Raw genomic sequence first — 17143 nt, 5'->3', positions numbered from 1 at the left:
TCAACTTTCAGTGTTTAAAAAAGACTGAATTTACAGACAATTGATACGTATTGAGACATATTACAACGAAATTGGGACCAAACAATAAAGTGATAAGTGAAACAAGTGTCTTAAAACTTCAAGTGAATAAACTAAATTTAGTGAAAAGGAAACAATTTTTACAAGTGAAAAAGACTAACTTTTTAGTGGAAAAGTGATAAAAACTTTATAATAAGTAACAGATACTAAGGTACCTTTGATAAGTTACATAAAACTCTTATATCAGTGAATCCCAAAAATCGCTTCACAAAAAAAAATATTCCTAACCTAAAAACGCACGGATAAAACACATTATCCACCTTATATTGAGCTTAAGTTAAGTACAGAAGCAAGCCTACTTCAAAATGACGCAAAAAGACTTAGCCCACAGGCCAAGACAGCCTTCAGAGCCCACAACTCCAAAACTACTCTACCCAGACGACTCATCCAGACGCAGTTCCATAGCAGGCAGCGTCATGGACGGCTTCGATCCAGAATCTGGACTGAAGATGTACAAAGTGAGGAAACTTCGCTGGGTGATACTAGGCATGTTTGTGATATACTCGGCCTCGAATGGCATGCAATGGACTCAGTATACCATCATTCAGGATGTGATAGTGAAGTATTATGGAGTATCGAGCAATGCTGTGTCGTGGACGTCAATGGTGTACATGATTTGCTATGTGCCTTTGATATTTCCTGCTAGCTGGTTGCTGGATAAGACGGTGAGTGGTTTGACTTTATATTATTTAGAACTAGCGGACTGGCCCGTCTTCGTCCGGGTATGGTGCAATTTTATCCTATTAATTTCACTTCCCGTGGGAATTTTGATAACATCGATCCTATATATACACACCTTGTCCCGATGGTTAAAAACATATAAAAAAAATATTATCCAGTTAAGTTGTTAAAAAGTTATGCGCGTATATACATTTCAGTGATTCAATTTTATTTACATGTATAATGTATAATATATAGATATAGATTAATTTAGGTGTTTCTAGCAGTACACCAATCAATGGACGATAGACTTGACAAGACGAGCTCAATCGATAGTTTGCTGCGGCACTTGACGGTTTGTCGTCATTCGTGGCCATTGGGATTCATTGATCAATTGGTAACACTTTTATACTTGAATGATCAAATTCCAATGGTTTGTAAACAATATATTAGTGACAATTAATTTAGCGTGCCAGCGTGGTGAACTTAGGCCTAACCACTCTCTCGTTTCGGAGGAGACCCTTTCCCAGAAGGGGAAAGAACTCCCTGAAATATTTGTAAATTTCGAACAGAAAATTCTGTGTAAGTATATTTCGCATCAGTAGTTACGCATTTATACTTAGTGCAATAATGAAAAGCAACAAAAACACGGTATCACCGAAAAAAAGTATCCGTGGAAAGCTATATTTATTGGTATATTATTTTAGCACCAACGTTCACCTGTTATTTCACTGCAGAGCGTAGGCTTTAATCAATTCGATTATATCACATGCGAGGTACTCTAAAATGCTTTTAAAAGCACTCCCGTTTTATAACAATGTGTAGTGTTTTTATAATATGATGTTTTTTTTTTCTAGAAAAGATTTGTGGAAATATTGAATACGTGAGTGATGGTAAAATGTATTTGGTTTTGCAGATTTTTATCTTTGGTATTAATTAATTACTACTTCTACAGGCGATTTTATAGAACTTGTGTTGTGTTATAAGGACAAATGTTTAGCTTTTGGGCTATTTGGGGTTCCTGTGGTTTTGAGAAGTTTCTTGGCGATTTTGGGTCTTGCCAAAAAGTTATTCTTTTCCAGATATTATTTTCTTAATATGTTTTTCAACATTAAGATTACCGATCACTGTGCCTTTGAATTGTCCTGAATGCAGTCGCGTCGTTCCTCCGCTTTTATTTACTTTCTTATCATGGCTTATAATAAGAACTTTATAGATGTTATCAATTAACCTTGAACTCACATTGCATTGTCTGTGCACTGCTATTTTTACGACAACAAAGATGAAATGATAAAATTTACGTCACTGCCTTAAATATCTTCAATTTTTAAGTTATTGCCGCTCATTTGTGTCATTAAACAAATGATTTACTGTTGGTAAATGAATCGCGTGGGAACGCCTGAAATATTATCTTCTCAATGTTTTTAATAGAAATAAACTTAAAATTGAGCAAGTTTTTAGAATTGCTATCTTTCTTGGAATTTTGGAATACGACGATCCTTAATTTGACCAAAACTTCAAAAAGTAATGTCTTCATTCAGGTTCTACTTTAAATTTAAATTATCTAGAAACTCTACGTAAATCTCTTGCCCAGTAGTGGGACACTGATGCAGGTTAGGTAAAGAAAAACATCAATGCGTAAATATATAAATAATTAACTGGACATCACTTTAAAAACTCCATATATACAGGGTGTCCCAAAACTCAACGATAATCCGAGACAGGATGAAAGGCCAAGTCATACCGGTTCTAAGAAAAATAAAAAAAAAAACCATATCACTTAGTTCAGCAATAATAGACACTTTTCAAAAAAGTTGAAATTCTACACCCTTGGTCGCATTTTCAAGTCCTGTGATCACCAATGTTACAATTTCACTTTGTTTTTTTGAATTTCGTGATCTTCATTAAATATGCTATTACTCGTAAAACAAATTAATTCATAAAACATTGTTAATTTAATAAAAAAAGTTAAGTTTTAGTGAGTCATGGTTCTCAAAAATATCGTTAGTTAACTTTGACGCTTCATATTGAAAAAAAAATGTACCACACTACCATTGGCAAATTATTCCAAAAGTTGGCACAATCAATCAAGATTTCAAAATGGTGTAACACTTGCCACTTTTCTTGCCATTAAAAATGTTATTTTTATTTGAACGAAGAGTATCCTCGCAGATGGATCGGAAGCAGTGGTTAATTTTATGGCATCCTCGTTCCCCCGATCTAAATCTAGTAGATATTTTTTACTGGGAATGCATAAAAGAAAAAGTCTATTCAAAATCAATACAAAATCTATCAGAACTTCGCCAGAAAATTGACACAGCGTCAGAAGAAATTAATGCAGAGAATTTTGCTTGACTGGTGATAAAATCTTTTGTACGCCGTTGCAGAGCCTGTATTCGTACCAGAGGAAAGCAATTATTTTTAGTAAAGACGTAATTGAGTCAGTCCATAACAGATATTTAATGTAATAAACATAATAGGTAATAATAATTAAAAAAAAAAACAATGAGCGAACCATCGTTCTTATTTAATTATTCTCCTTAAACTAAAGTAATTCCAAATTGTTTTCCTCTGGCACGAATACAGACTCTGCAACGCCTTACAAAAGACCTTTGCACCAGTCAAGCAAAATTCCTTGCATTTAATTCTTCTGACGCTGTGTAAATTTTCTGGCGAAGTTCTGATAGATTTTGTATTGATTTTGAATAGACTTTTTCTTTTATGTATTCCCAGTAAAAAATATCTACTGGATTTAGATCGGGAGAACGAGGATGCCATAAAGTTGTACCACTGCGTCCGATCCATTTGCGAGAATACTCTTCGTTCAAATAAAAATAACATTTTTAATGGCAAGAAAAGTGGCAAGTGTTACACCATTTTGAAATCTTGATTAAATGCGCCAACTTTTGGAATAACTTGCCAAGGGTAGTGTAGTACATTTTTTTTTCAATATGAAGCGTCAAAGTTAACTAACGATATTTTTGAGAATTATGACTCACTAAAACTTAACTTTTTTTATTAAATTAACAATGTTTTGTGCATTAATTTGTTTTACGAGTAATAGCATATTTAATGAAGATCACGAAATTCAAAAAATCACAGTGAAATTGTGACATTGGTGATCACAGGACTTGAAAATGCGACCAAGGGTGTGGAATTTCAACTTTTTTGAAAAGTGTCTATTATTGCTGAACTAAGTGATATGGATTTTTTTTTTTCCTATAACCGGTATGACTTGGCCTTTCATCCTGTCTCGGATTATCGTTGAGTTTTGGGACACCCTGTATTTATAAAAGTGAGACACAGAATCAATCAACAGTATCACAATACAAAAGGAAATACACAAATACAGAACAAAAAAACTATTGAATCGTATCGAAATCAAAACTGAAAATCTATCCGATACATTGAATTGCATGAAATGGATGAACTACGCAATATGTATTCATCCGTTCCACCCGTTCACTGTTTCATACCATGTTTCATACCATTCATCACTTTAGTTTAACAAAAATATCGCTAGAATATAAATGTTTTTGCTGTATACGCAGTTTTGTGACCCACTTCTGAATTTGCATTTCCATTCAAAATGGGAACCTAGTTTTATGAATTTTAAAATACTGTGATAAAAAAAGATTTGTGAGTGCGTGAGTGATGTTGCTACGTTATGTTTATAGGATTTAGAATATAAAGTTGAATCGAATAGATTATAGACTTTTTAGTCCCGATACCTACTTGTCCAAATTCGGACCCATCGATTTTGAAAACCATTCTTATGAATCACTCTGTATACTCGCTGCACCCTTCGGTGATTTGAGCAGGAGTTCGTATATCTATTGCAAACGGATTGACAGACACGGCGGGAACATATGTTTTATAACAGCAGTAGAATTTTATACATAATGGCTTATCGTCTGACAAATAGTTTAACCTCACACAAGTGTAGTCACACAGGACATTATAAAACCTCTTAAAAACTCTAAAGTGCCATTCGTCAAGCAACAAAGTCTTCTATCTTCCAAATTACTTTTAACTCTTGTATAAAGATGGAAGGGGTATTTAAACACATTTCCATACAACGTGTCACGACCCCGTATTCTGCTTAATGAGATGAGGTACACACATGTATGTATGCATGTATGTATGTATGTTTGTATGTTGTGGTGTTTGTTTGTGGACCTTATGTTTTGTCCCTTTTTGCCTGTGATGAAAAGGACTGTGGGTGTTTATTTTGGTTTGATGGTGTTTTGTATATTTTTACCCGATCGCGTATAGACGAGTTATAAGCTTTAAGTAGCAAATTGGTAGTAATGGTGTGATGATTATCATTAATACTGGTAATGCTAGAACAAACCATTTTTGAGGTGTATCCAGACTCATTCGTGATGACAACTATAACAAGGGTGACCGTAAATTCCTTTTTAAACATAGAACAAATATTTTGAATTGATTTGGCCTACTAATACATAGTCTCGGTTAAGTCAGCCTGCAACCACGGCCAGTGTCATGATTTGAAATCTAGCTTTCAGGAAATTTCATAGTTACATTTAGCGCGGTAACACAAGCCTCAACTCTATAGTATTGATAGAAAAGTAGTATCCAAGTCATTTCAGGTCCTCCAGTCTTGAATTATTTGTAAGACTACAGCAACCATGGGAATGTCACGTTTCTAATTAAGTAAGGAGTTTAGCACTTTATTGTTTAGAACAGCATGAATTAATTTAATAGCTCGTTTGTTCATCGTAAAACTGGCACTCGTAAAAAGGGATACTGCCGCCTTACTTTTCTAGACTTTTACTTTAATTTAACTGATTAGATCACATTTACACCATTTGCATGAGGAGCGAATTTCTTGTCTACGCTAAAATACGCTGTGGAATACACACAAATGCACTAGACTAGGGGGTCCAGAGTAAAGTCTCTTCTCACGAGCAAACCTTTTCCGAAACGGTCAAAGAACATATGACTATTTCAAATACTTTGTAAAAAAATTACGTATATTTATATTTTGAATTTGAATTTGAAAAGAGTGGCTTATGATTTTATGCTTTCGACCTTTAAAAAAAAATCTCAACCCCATCATTTTAGATATCTATAAAAATCTAAAATGTTTAATAGCTATATTTGACACATGCATCGTATTGGTTGCTCATGTAGAAAATTGATTCATGGAACCGAAATTTTCTACTATAGGTAGCTGGTCACAGTGCCCACATAATGGTTACCTCACCCACCTCATTTCCCATTACTAAGAATCCACAGCCCAAGTCTTGGAAGAATGCACGGGTTTCTTCTATAGTGCTACAATTTATCTCAGTCAGTTCATCAATCTGTTGTAACAATACAACAATACAATACTGTAAAGCAAACGTTTTAACGTTGGCATCAACCACTTTAAAACGTAGTACATTATCTGTTACAAACATAGATGAAGGAAAAGGGATGTGATGTTAAGTTAAAATATTATATTTTAAATACATATTAATAATAATACCTACTTAAGTTTATTAGAAGATAATTAAACCTGTAAGTTGCCAATTTGTTTTAAAATGATTAGTGAAAAATGTTGATCAAGTAAGTCAATAAATTACTGAACCTTACTCTTAATTAGTCATATTCAGATTCCTAACAGTGTTTGCTTTAGCCGAACAGTAGATTAAAATCAGTATTACAACAGTGGTATTTTTGCAATTTAGCAATTTTTCTAATTCCTCAAAAGTCATACGAAACTATTAAAAATACTTTATGACATTTCTCTACTATTTATAACTACCACATCTGCGTTATTTCTTTGACCTAAGACCACAATCTAACCGGACACCGATCGTTGGCAACACACCCTTTTGTTGACACCCTCATCCATCTTCCCCCGCCACTCTAAGATGACCCCTGATAATCCCCACATTGTTCACCACTGAATACTTTTACAAAGAAACGTGGCCTGCAGCAGAGGTCTTGATGGCTGGTCGTATACGATTGCGTAATTAAGTTTGCTGTCTTTCTGTGTCCTTTAGGATAACAGTTTAAAGTTTAAGGGTAGTTGTTAACTTTTAATGGAATGTAATGTTGTGTGAAGAGGTTGTATAATTTTTCTTTTTTCGTAGGGACCATGTCATTGTGATTACGTAAACAATAGCCTGTATTTTCCTCTGGGACGTCATTTGCTAAACTTTTCTATAAATTGCTGCAGTCGTTAAGAACTTATGGAAAGAGGAGCAAACAAATTAATGGGAAATAAAAAGATCTAAATGAAAATTTTAGGACCTTTAAAACTATTATGTTGCAATATTATTAATAATAGGATTTGAGTAAACTAAAGAATACTATCAGTAGCAAAAAGACAGGTCCCGCACTGAATATTTGTCTTTGAAAACTTTACCAATATTATAAGGGCACATCTAAATACCACCATCCTGATCTATTTGTAGCTTAAGTAATAAGTAACAACTCTATTATCATTTACCAGGCCTATTAAATTTCGCCCTTAAGACTGCTTAGTAAAACTTTTCTCTTACCTACTACTTAATTCATGTGATATAGTTTTTATGGGAATTGTTTGCAAGTTTTTATGGTTTCCGCAAGTTTCAAACACCATGATAGAAGACTACCGATGCGATAACATTCTATGAAACCAAGTTATTTATTTTGATACCTCCTGTTGAGAAGGAACTCATATTTAGTTACAGTGCAAAAAAACTTACAAGAACCTTACAAGTTAACGATTAGGTTTTTTATGTACCTATAAAAATAAATAACTGGTGAAACGTTTTCACGGCTTGAAAGGCTTTTTTTAAATTGTTTTTAAATGGCTAGTTAGGCAAAGACCCCAGATCACGTGGACAGAAGTGTTGCGGCGAGATATGAAGGCATGTGAGGTTGAGGAAGACGACGTCAAAGATAAGGCGAAATGGAGGGAGAGTGTAAGGAAGGCTGAGCCCACAACCATATATCCAGTTTAAATTATTCGTTGGTGCGATGATTCCTTTTGAAAAAAAAGGAATTATAAAACACAGTTTCGTAAATAAATAATCATTATATTAAATTATACCGATTAATGTTTAATTTTTGGGAATAGGTCTACTCTCAGAATGAGAAAGTAGTTCCAAATCCACTACATTGGGTGGGCCCCCATATTATTTTCCTTTATAATGATCCATAGAAATTTGGAAGTAGCAACAAAGTTTATCATTACCGCCATTAAAACAGTAAACCGTTGTCATTAACTACAGTACTATTAAACCCCGGAACTAAAACATTCTCTATCCTTCTATCGTTACCAGTGTATCAAAGGATGTTAAAACGTGTCTCTTCCGTCATATCTGCGCGATATTCACGTAAAACGCACTATAAACTACGGCTACAAAGGCGCCGGAGCCTCGCCGCTTCCTGCTCTGAATAATACTGTGAAAAATGAAGGGAATCTCCCCCCATAATGTATCATGACGGAGGGGTTTCGAAGAATATAGGTTATATCTTTTTAGTATGATTTTAATAAAGTGCAGGGATAGAGTACTGTGAGTAAGTTTATAGTTTTTTTTGGGAGTGGAGTATAAGTGTATTAAGATGTAAATGAAAAGATCTTGGGTTTATAACTAAACCCTTTTTTTAAGTGTAGAAATCTTGTTTTATGTATGGGATTTGTTGTAGAGTCTATTGTAATAGCAAACGTGTTTGTCGTTCTGTTTGTTTTGTTGTATTTGACAGGTAAATTTCGGGTCTACTTTTAAGAATATTAACGAATAAATTCCTTAATTAGAGTTGTTTATTTGATAACCAATAAAGCCCTTCTCCCATTACGATACGCCCGCGCGACTCTAGTCTCGGAGACTAGTCGCCACGAAGTATCTCACATACATTTGTATGGAGACTCTCACATTACGATACTGGTAGTCTCCATACAAATGTATGTGAGATACTTCGTGGCGACTAGTCTCCGAGACTAGAGTCGCGCGGGCGTATCGTAATGGGAGAAGGGCTTTACTGTAAATAAGGCCCCCTTATATTAACCCCTTACCATTTCACTATCAGCTACAAACAAACGCAGCTGGTTAGGGCGCATTACAAATTCTTTAGTAAGTACTACTTACTACCTTTATGGCGGTCCTGTATGGATGTGAATGAAGCAAGGAATTTTGTGAGGATTGTCTTTGGTCTCTACCTACTTCTATGGGAACAAGGCATATGCATGTACTTACTTTGAGTATTGAACTATTAAGTCACATGATAAAGTAAAGAAACCATTCACAAACTAAACGAAAGCCGTTATTCACAATACACATTAAGATATCGCCATATTATCACCGGTGGCGTTCGTCACATGACTCAAGTAATTGGTGGAGCGAATCAATCGACGTCTGATTCTTAACGGTCGGTAAATTAGGACTAAATTGTTGGACGTACAGCCGCTAGTCGCCGCGTCGTACACAGTAATGGACGAATTGACGATTGTTACTTATTGATAGTATAAATTGTTTGTTTGTTTTGTTTTTAAAAAGACAACTCCCGCACTAAGAATTGCTCTTGTGTCGCGGGGACTTTTTACAAACATACAAACAACGGACACAAAGCACAACCAGACCCGAAACAATTATTTGTGGATCGCACAAATAATTGTCCCGTGTGGGAATCGAACCCACGACCTCCCGTTGCAGTGGTATCGGCGTGGCGACCTAAACCACTGCGCCACAGAGGCAGTCACAACATAAATGACTGGAGATTGTTTGGTACTGGTTTTATAGATATGAATAGGTTTATTTATGTCTTTGATAGAGAAGGTGTCAATGATCGCCATGTTACTTTTGCGTTCGTATTTTTTTGTTTAATGAAAATAATTTTTTTGCTGTTTGAATTTTTTGATGTTGAAATTCGTGCTTTTTGTGCTACACGTGCTTCTCAATTTCGTCCTAATTATAATACGAGAATATGGTATGCTAACCTAATACTGTTTTTTTTTTCATAGATGACTGTTTTCCATGGTTTGCTTCACCTGTGTAAGGTATACGAAAATAACATCAAATGAGATCCCAAGTAAACGAAAAATTATTTATATTATTTGTTAAGTTAAATAGTTCGAGGCAATGAACGAGTGTAGTTACTGTTATGACATAATTTATATAAATTTCAATGGAATGTGCGGAATATGGGATCATTAAAGTGGTATTCAATTTAAGATTTTCAGTAATACCATTGTCAAGGTTACCTACTATAAAATATTGTAAAACACGTAATTATAACATAAACTAAATAACAACATAAATAGAATCCTCCATTAAACATTTGACGACTTTTACTAATGACATTTTTAATAGAACCACGAACAATATGCGTCTCAAAGCATTCCCGTCTAAAAATGTATACCTCGCTAAAAACACGCAATCTCACCTGAAAAATGTTGCCATAAATCTTAATACAAAAGATTCATTGAATTCATTAAGATCTTTCATCCCTTATTCGTTCGTGATGGGAATGGAATAACAAGTGTAGGTACTCAAAGCCTAGTATTTTTCAGGAGGTAATTGATAATGAGGGAAGCGGCCTATGAAAAATCAAATACCAACTAGAATTTTACAGTGGCGTTAAGTAACTTGAAAATGTAAGTCTATGAACTTCAAATCAACAGCAAACTGATTTTATCTAAGCTAGTATCTTACGCCCAACGCATATAAGTCAAGTAAAAAGAAATCACTTATCACATTGATCAACCAATTAAGTTGTGATTGGGAACACAACTTTGTATATTTATTTGCTACAGAGTGATTGCTTTATAAGGATGTTTAGAAGTTAATTTTGGAAACGATTTCGCGTAAGATACACATAGTCATGAATCTGTACAGTGGTTCAAAACACGTATAAAAAGGTGATTGTTGTCATCACTAGTTATCTAAATCAAGATTTTCAGGTGACCTGAACATTTCAGCTCTTAGTTAAGCACATATGGTCGGGATTCTTCCCCTCTCGGCCCAGTTGCATAAATACATAGTGAATGTAGAGGATGAATCAATAGTTCAGGGAGCAGTTATTAACTGGCGAACATGATTAATGCTGAATCAGGGTGCGCTCATTACACATCTATTACAACAGATATATTGAGAATGGAAGGAGTTCTAATAAAAATATTGATTTTGAACCAGCAACACAGATATTTACGACCAAATACGAATACTACAAACTTATTGTAAGTTCTGCTTAAATCTCATTTTTTACATTTCACTTCAACGTGTAATATAGCTAAGAATCAGAGATTGAAATCTAAAAATTACGAGTAGTGCACAAAAGGTATCCAACCAGAGTACAAAAAATTTAAAAGCCCTAAGAGTGGCCTGCTTATAAAAGAAATAGCTTTGAATAACACAAAAATTACAAATGCCTGCGAATCGCTTATAAAAATTGGTTATTTTGAAGCACATTTATTTCCACGCATCTTTGAATCACAAGTAAACTGCAATGCATTTATCTCCGAAACAAATTTAAAACGCTTTAAAATGGTATTCGAAGTTAAACAATCTCAAAGTTGTTCTCAAAATAGCATTATCCAACTCATCTAAAGTAAACTTAACTTTATGACTGTTCCTCTTTGAGAAATATCTTTAATTCCACCATCAAACTGGAGAGGAAAGTGACAGATGCACAGGTTGAAGGACAAAAGAGCTCCTTTCACGCTCCAACAAATGTTTTCAAAACTTGTGGACCACGAAAATACCTAAACTCGTTTGAGATGACGTTGAAAAAGCGGACTGTTTTTCTGCTAAAGCTCTGCAGCAACGCGATTAAAATCTTCTTTTACTTTACTTATTATTAATATTAAATACCGTAATGAAACATGTTACACATTTACATGTTTAAAAGTTCTTTAAAATTGTTTTAAAAGGCACGTAAATTCCGCAACTCGCACTGGATTAGCGCTCGCTTAGGTGATAAGTCTAGGCTTGGCTTTTCCCTCATTCTGGGAGATCCTAGCCCATAATAAAACAGTATTGGGTTAAATTTATTTTCCCTATACATTTATTTAGCTTGGGTTGCCACTACACAACTCTTTTCACATCATTTTTTGTCAATTATTTCCTTCAAGTAAAGTAAACTGAACAGCGTTTTTCGTATCATTTCCACCCCATGACGTCCGCCATGTTTTCCACGTGACGTCACAATTTTAATAAACGTGCAACATTTTATAACTTTATGTCGCTGCACTGGTTGTTATGTTTAAATATTCATACGCAGCTTTAATCGGCTGACTATAGCAGTTGTGAGAATAAATTGGTAGTTTTTGATAACAGTGAAATAAATTGTTAAAATGTTAACTAACTCCAATATACAATGCTTGTGAAAATGATAGTAGAACAAGGTTTGTCCTACTGATTTATCAATGATTTTTTCACAGGAAGACTTTTCTATCGCCAGTTACTTTTTTCTACATTATTTATTTATAGTTCTCAGAGAATCGGAAAAGTTAATATAGTCATCTACCAAGAGAAAAATCTGCTGTACGGTAAATCAATTTTAGAACTGTGTTTATTATTTTATGTAATAAAGTATAACACATCATTTACGCATATTTTTTCTATAAACCTACATCAAAATATTTCTGATTCACTAAATTTAACGCATTGAATTAGGACTAAAGACATTGAATTCCGAAAATCATATTAGTTACCTACTTGAATGACCAAGTACTTCCCGAATTATAGCACAAAGTCATCGTTTCCTTCACATTTCAAAGCATTTTTCTCCTCCACCTGTTATCAATTTATCACGTATTTCACACTTCACATGATATTGCTTCACGTCAAATGTTCGTTGTTCCGGTTTATAGCGTCGGTCGAAGGACTTGACCCTTTTGAATTTGTAGTGGATGCCGATTGGAGGCTGTTGTGATAGATATGATTGAAGTTGTAGGTTTAGCTAGAAGGTTACTAAATATTTGAGAGAAGGTTATAAGTATTACTACCTACTTAGATTTGTTACTTGGCTCAATCTTAGAGTCTTAACTGCAATATATTTTTCTCTGCATTTACAAGCGAATTTGGGTACAATATTGAAGCCTAGTGATCGAGTTTTATATAATTATTATTATTTATATGATTTATTTATATAGTTGTCCATTAATATTTATAAATTATCAAGGAGAGGCCTGTGTTTAGTAGAGGATGTCTTTTGGCTGATATGATAATTTAAACATACTGCTTTTTCACTAGTTAATAAGATTATTCAGTAACTATTACCGACGATTCCACTACAGAAGAAGTATTTGAACCGACAAACAATCAGTTGGCTAACTCAACAACTAGTTTGTTATCTTCCAAACTTTTACACAACATTGACTTGAAAACACATCTAAATATGTTTCCAAACAACTCTTCACTCTCATTTGCATCTCAATCTCTTCAAATCAGTTGTACAGAAGTTCAGTCTCATCCAGTTAACCCTACATCTGTACAGGGGGTGCCACTGACCTAATTCCCAGTCAAAGTGCGCTCACAAGACAAATGGGGCTCGGTGTCTTCCCCACAGCTCTGGACTTAAGCTACGTTCACACTGAAAGAGTGCACTACTGGATGAAGTGCGATTAATTTAAATAGTACTCAATTTATACTGAGAACTGGACGTTTTTACCTGACTTTGCTACGGTAGAATGCTTTTATTGGTATTCAAGTTTTTATATTGTTTATAATTTGGGATATCAACTTTTGTAATAAGTAATACGTGTGCCCACACACAATTGGTTTTTTCGGGTAATATGAGACATAATGTCAATAAAAAGACCTCATATTAAAAGTTGGAGTTTAGAGTAGCCAAGAGTTTCTTGTGAGCTCTTCTTTTTGGCGGTAAATTCACTCTCTGTATCATTGACTGTCATTAGTGTCGGTACTGGTCCTATAATGACTGCCTCCGTGGCGCAGTGGTTTAGGTCACCACGCCGCTACCATGGCCTCGGGATGTCGTGGGTTCGATTCCCACACGGGACAATTGTTTGTTCGATCCACAAAAAATTGTTTCGGATTTGGTTGTACTTTGTATTCGTTGTTTGTATGTGTGAAAAGTCCCCGCGACACAGGAGCAATTCTTAGTGCGGGAAGTCTTTAAAAAGAAAAAAAACATTCAATTTGATGATAAAATGAATCGTCACTGCTCATAATACACTGCAGGGGAGGTTAGGAGGTTACACTCGTTGTAAATATGTACATGAAGGTTTCTACAACAAAAGAGAGCTCAACTAGCTGAGTGCCCAATTAGCTAAAATAAATTTCACCTTCCTACGAGAAAGAGCGTTAACAATTCTAACGAAGTAAGTTTTCAGCTATTTTTGCTTCTTTCATTCTTTTATACTCTTTGTTGTGGTCACTTTTAAGCCTAGTTTTTTCAGCGTCACAAGGTTATTTGTGGAATCTATTTATTGTTATATCTTTGACAAATAGTACATGGAAAATCCGTTCAAAATACAAATAAAATTGCGTATACTACTGTCCTACTGCTGGACAAGAGCCTCCTTTCAGAATCTGTAAGAGATTATGCCACATATGAAATTTCAAATAATGTTCTCTTTGTGATTCCCTACACTTGCCAAATGTCAGCTAGTTCACTAGTTTCGGCTGTCAAACAGTCCAGTCACTCATTCAGTAACGAACGAGTTTTATACATATAGAGAGATTATACCAAACAAAAGTCGTTTCAAAAATCACCCTTAAAATAAAATTAAATCGCCTGATTTTTCAAGATTAATAGTGAAAATGTACCCAGTCTCCGCTTTCAGTGGCAGCAAAGCCTTAATCTTACGTTATAGATATCCTTTCTTGTTGATGTATCGTCGGCTGTAGCCGCTCTGATCGCAGTATTTATTGACCTGTGAAGGGTTCACTTTGTAGTTTGCACATTTTATATTGTTTTGCTTTTCTTGGCTGTGTTTTATTACACTGTCGGGGTTGGATGTAGGTTTTATATTCTGTTATCTATCGAAGTTTTCGTGTTACATTATTGAGAACAGGATGATTTTTGAATAATTCAGTTAACTGAAACGTGACTGTATTGTTTTAAAATTTATTTTCGGCAATCACACTCATACAGTAATATTTTTGATAGGAAAATATTGTGAATTGATTTCAATAAAATAGTACCATTTTAAGGTATCCTGTTAGGACAAAAAATACAAGCAAAGATATGAAAATAAGCAAAAAACCCGATTACCTAAGTATGCATGTCACACAATACTTTCAAGGATAACATTAGAAAAAGTTTGTTCACAATATAATGTAATTTTTTTACAAATATTGCAAAAACGTATTAAATTTATTTCGTCTGAAGTATACACGACTCTATACATAAGATATATATTATTATTATAAGGCCTATGTAGAATAAATCATAATATTGTCCGTAGGTACTTTTTATACAAAAAATGTATTTATTTGCAAATATTATGTGACGAAAAAATGTCATTTGTGTCATGTCACGCGGAACTAAACGTGTGGAAATAATGTCGCGTAAAATATCGATAAGTTTAAAAATAACTACGAATTTGTTCAGGAAAAATATGAGTTATGTAAGACACAATGTTCTTTGTAGGAAAATAACATTACATGGGAATTCTCCAAATGAAAATTCACCTAAAAAACTTTTCAATCAGGTTGTATTTTCTCTATGACACACTTAAATTATCGTATGAAAAATACTTTATATATCTTGAAATAAATTACTAAAATATTTTTGTATAGCTTCCTGACGATCCTAGCTTTATGCCTATTTCCAACAATAACAGAGTATTAAATAAAATATATTAAAACTATCCTGAAAGTCGCATTATTTCGACTGCTAAGCAAGTCAGATAACTAATTTTGTTCGACGAATATCTTTGACCGTCTGTCAGCACAATGCATAGAAAATCTGTAAAACGGATAAAAACCTTTTTTAATTATGTAATACATAAAAATCGGCCCTCAGTATGTAAACAATAAGTGTTTTGTGTTGTACAAATTCAATGGGACTATAACGACAGTCCCGAGTCACTTACGTAAACTACCGTTTAACGTCGCAAGTCCCATGGGAGGCTTAAAAGGGTTTATCCCTTCAATCCATTTACCCAATCGGAGGATTGTTCTCAAAAACTTTACGTAAACAGATTTAAACTGCCTCGCGGTAACGATTTTCTATAAATACACATTTTTTTGTAAATCCAGGCAAAAATGGTGCTAGATGGTTAATTTTTAAGCTTAGTTCGGTGAAGTCTCGTTATACCAAAAGATTGGTTTATCGTCAGATAATTTGATTCGCCGAATTTTTAGCAACGTACGAAAAATCAATCGAATCATTAGAATTCTATTTTTCTAGAACACTTATCAAAGTAAACGGCCCTTAGTTGCTGAATTAAATAAAAAAAAATAGCACAAAACACAAAAGACTGGTCGGAACCAAGCGTTTAATAATAATATATTTTCTTTCTAATGAGAAGAGCTTGCAATTTACCTCACTGTCTAAGAAGAACTAATTTGCCCAATCTCTTGATCAATAGGCGACTTCAGTGTACAGTGCTTGATACACTAGGTTTACCCCTTGGGGCTTCACCGTGCAAATCAGACAAAAAAACATAAATACTATTGTTAGCGTCTTGTCACGTCCGATACGTATAACACTTTTTGTTCGAACACAATACATTGCCAAAGTTTTTACGTTTGCCTGTTTCGATTAAAAACTTTTTTAACTCAAAGTCTGTTTTATAAGAAGTATAGCGACGATGCGTGAAGATGAATGACCAGATGTTTTCGCGAATTACCGTTAAGTGTTGTATCATCTCAGATTTTTGTATCGAAGATTCAAACGCCTGCTAAATTTTGCATAGCAATATGATGATTCGCGTATTGCTATGAAGCTCAGATAAACATCTTTGAATTGTTATTTGACGCTTCCTGTCACATATTTGCCTCTATATTTTTGGACATGTTAATATTTATTGAACAAGTAATAAGCTAGAAGAGAGAGTCGAGAACAAAAATTGTAAAAACGTGTCTGACATAACAAACTTAACAGTGCTATGATAAAACTAATGTTAACGTAACTAAGAAAAACCTCTGTTTGGAAGGATACTAAAGCACCAATTGTTTAGGCACTAAAAAAATAATAATTCCTACACGTAATAATCTTTTTACTATACTGAAAAACAAGTTCTTATAAGAAATACAATGTAAGTGCGAGTAACAAATACTAAATCCTAAATATTCGTATCTTCAAGAGCCATGAAACGGTTCACATAAAATATTTCATATTTCTACTCCATTAATAATCTCGTTGCGTATTTGTGTCGTAAATATTCTTCGGCTCACAGCCGGAAACACTGTATTTTATTATATCAATAAATCGACTGTTTCTTCTTATCGTGGTTGAGATAAATTGTTCAAGCCCTGTGGGTTTTTGGCGAGCT

At 34.2% G+C, this 17143-nt stretch overlaps 1 protein-coding gene across 1 annotated transcript in view; it reads left to right on the top strand.

The window, feature by feature from the left end:
- The first annotated feature begins 303 nt into the window (after positions 1-303).
- The window catches only part of HisT (Histamine transporter), an 83121-nt gene continuing 66281 nt past the window's right edge, over positions 304-17143 (top strand). The window contains exon 1 of the mRNA XM_076135701.1: positions 304-743. Within this exon, the coding sequence (XP_075991816.1) occupies positions 384-743 (360 nt within the window). The 5' untranslated portion in view covers positions 304-383. The remainder of the gene's footprint in view (positions 744-17143) is intronic.

Source organism: Anticarsia gemmatalis, chromosome 1, assembly GCF_050436995.1.
Source record: "Anticarsia gemmatalis isolate Benzon Research Colony breed Stoneville strain chromosome 1, ilAntGemm2 primary, whole genome shotgun sequence".
Lineage (NCBI taxonomy): Eukaryota > Metazoa > Arthropoda > Insecta > Lepidoptera > Erebidae > Anticarsia > Anticarsia gemmatalis.
Note: the sequence above shows the minus strand (reverse complement) of the source record. Positions and strands in the feature narration are given on the sequence as shown.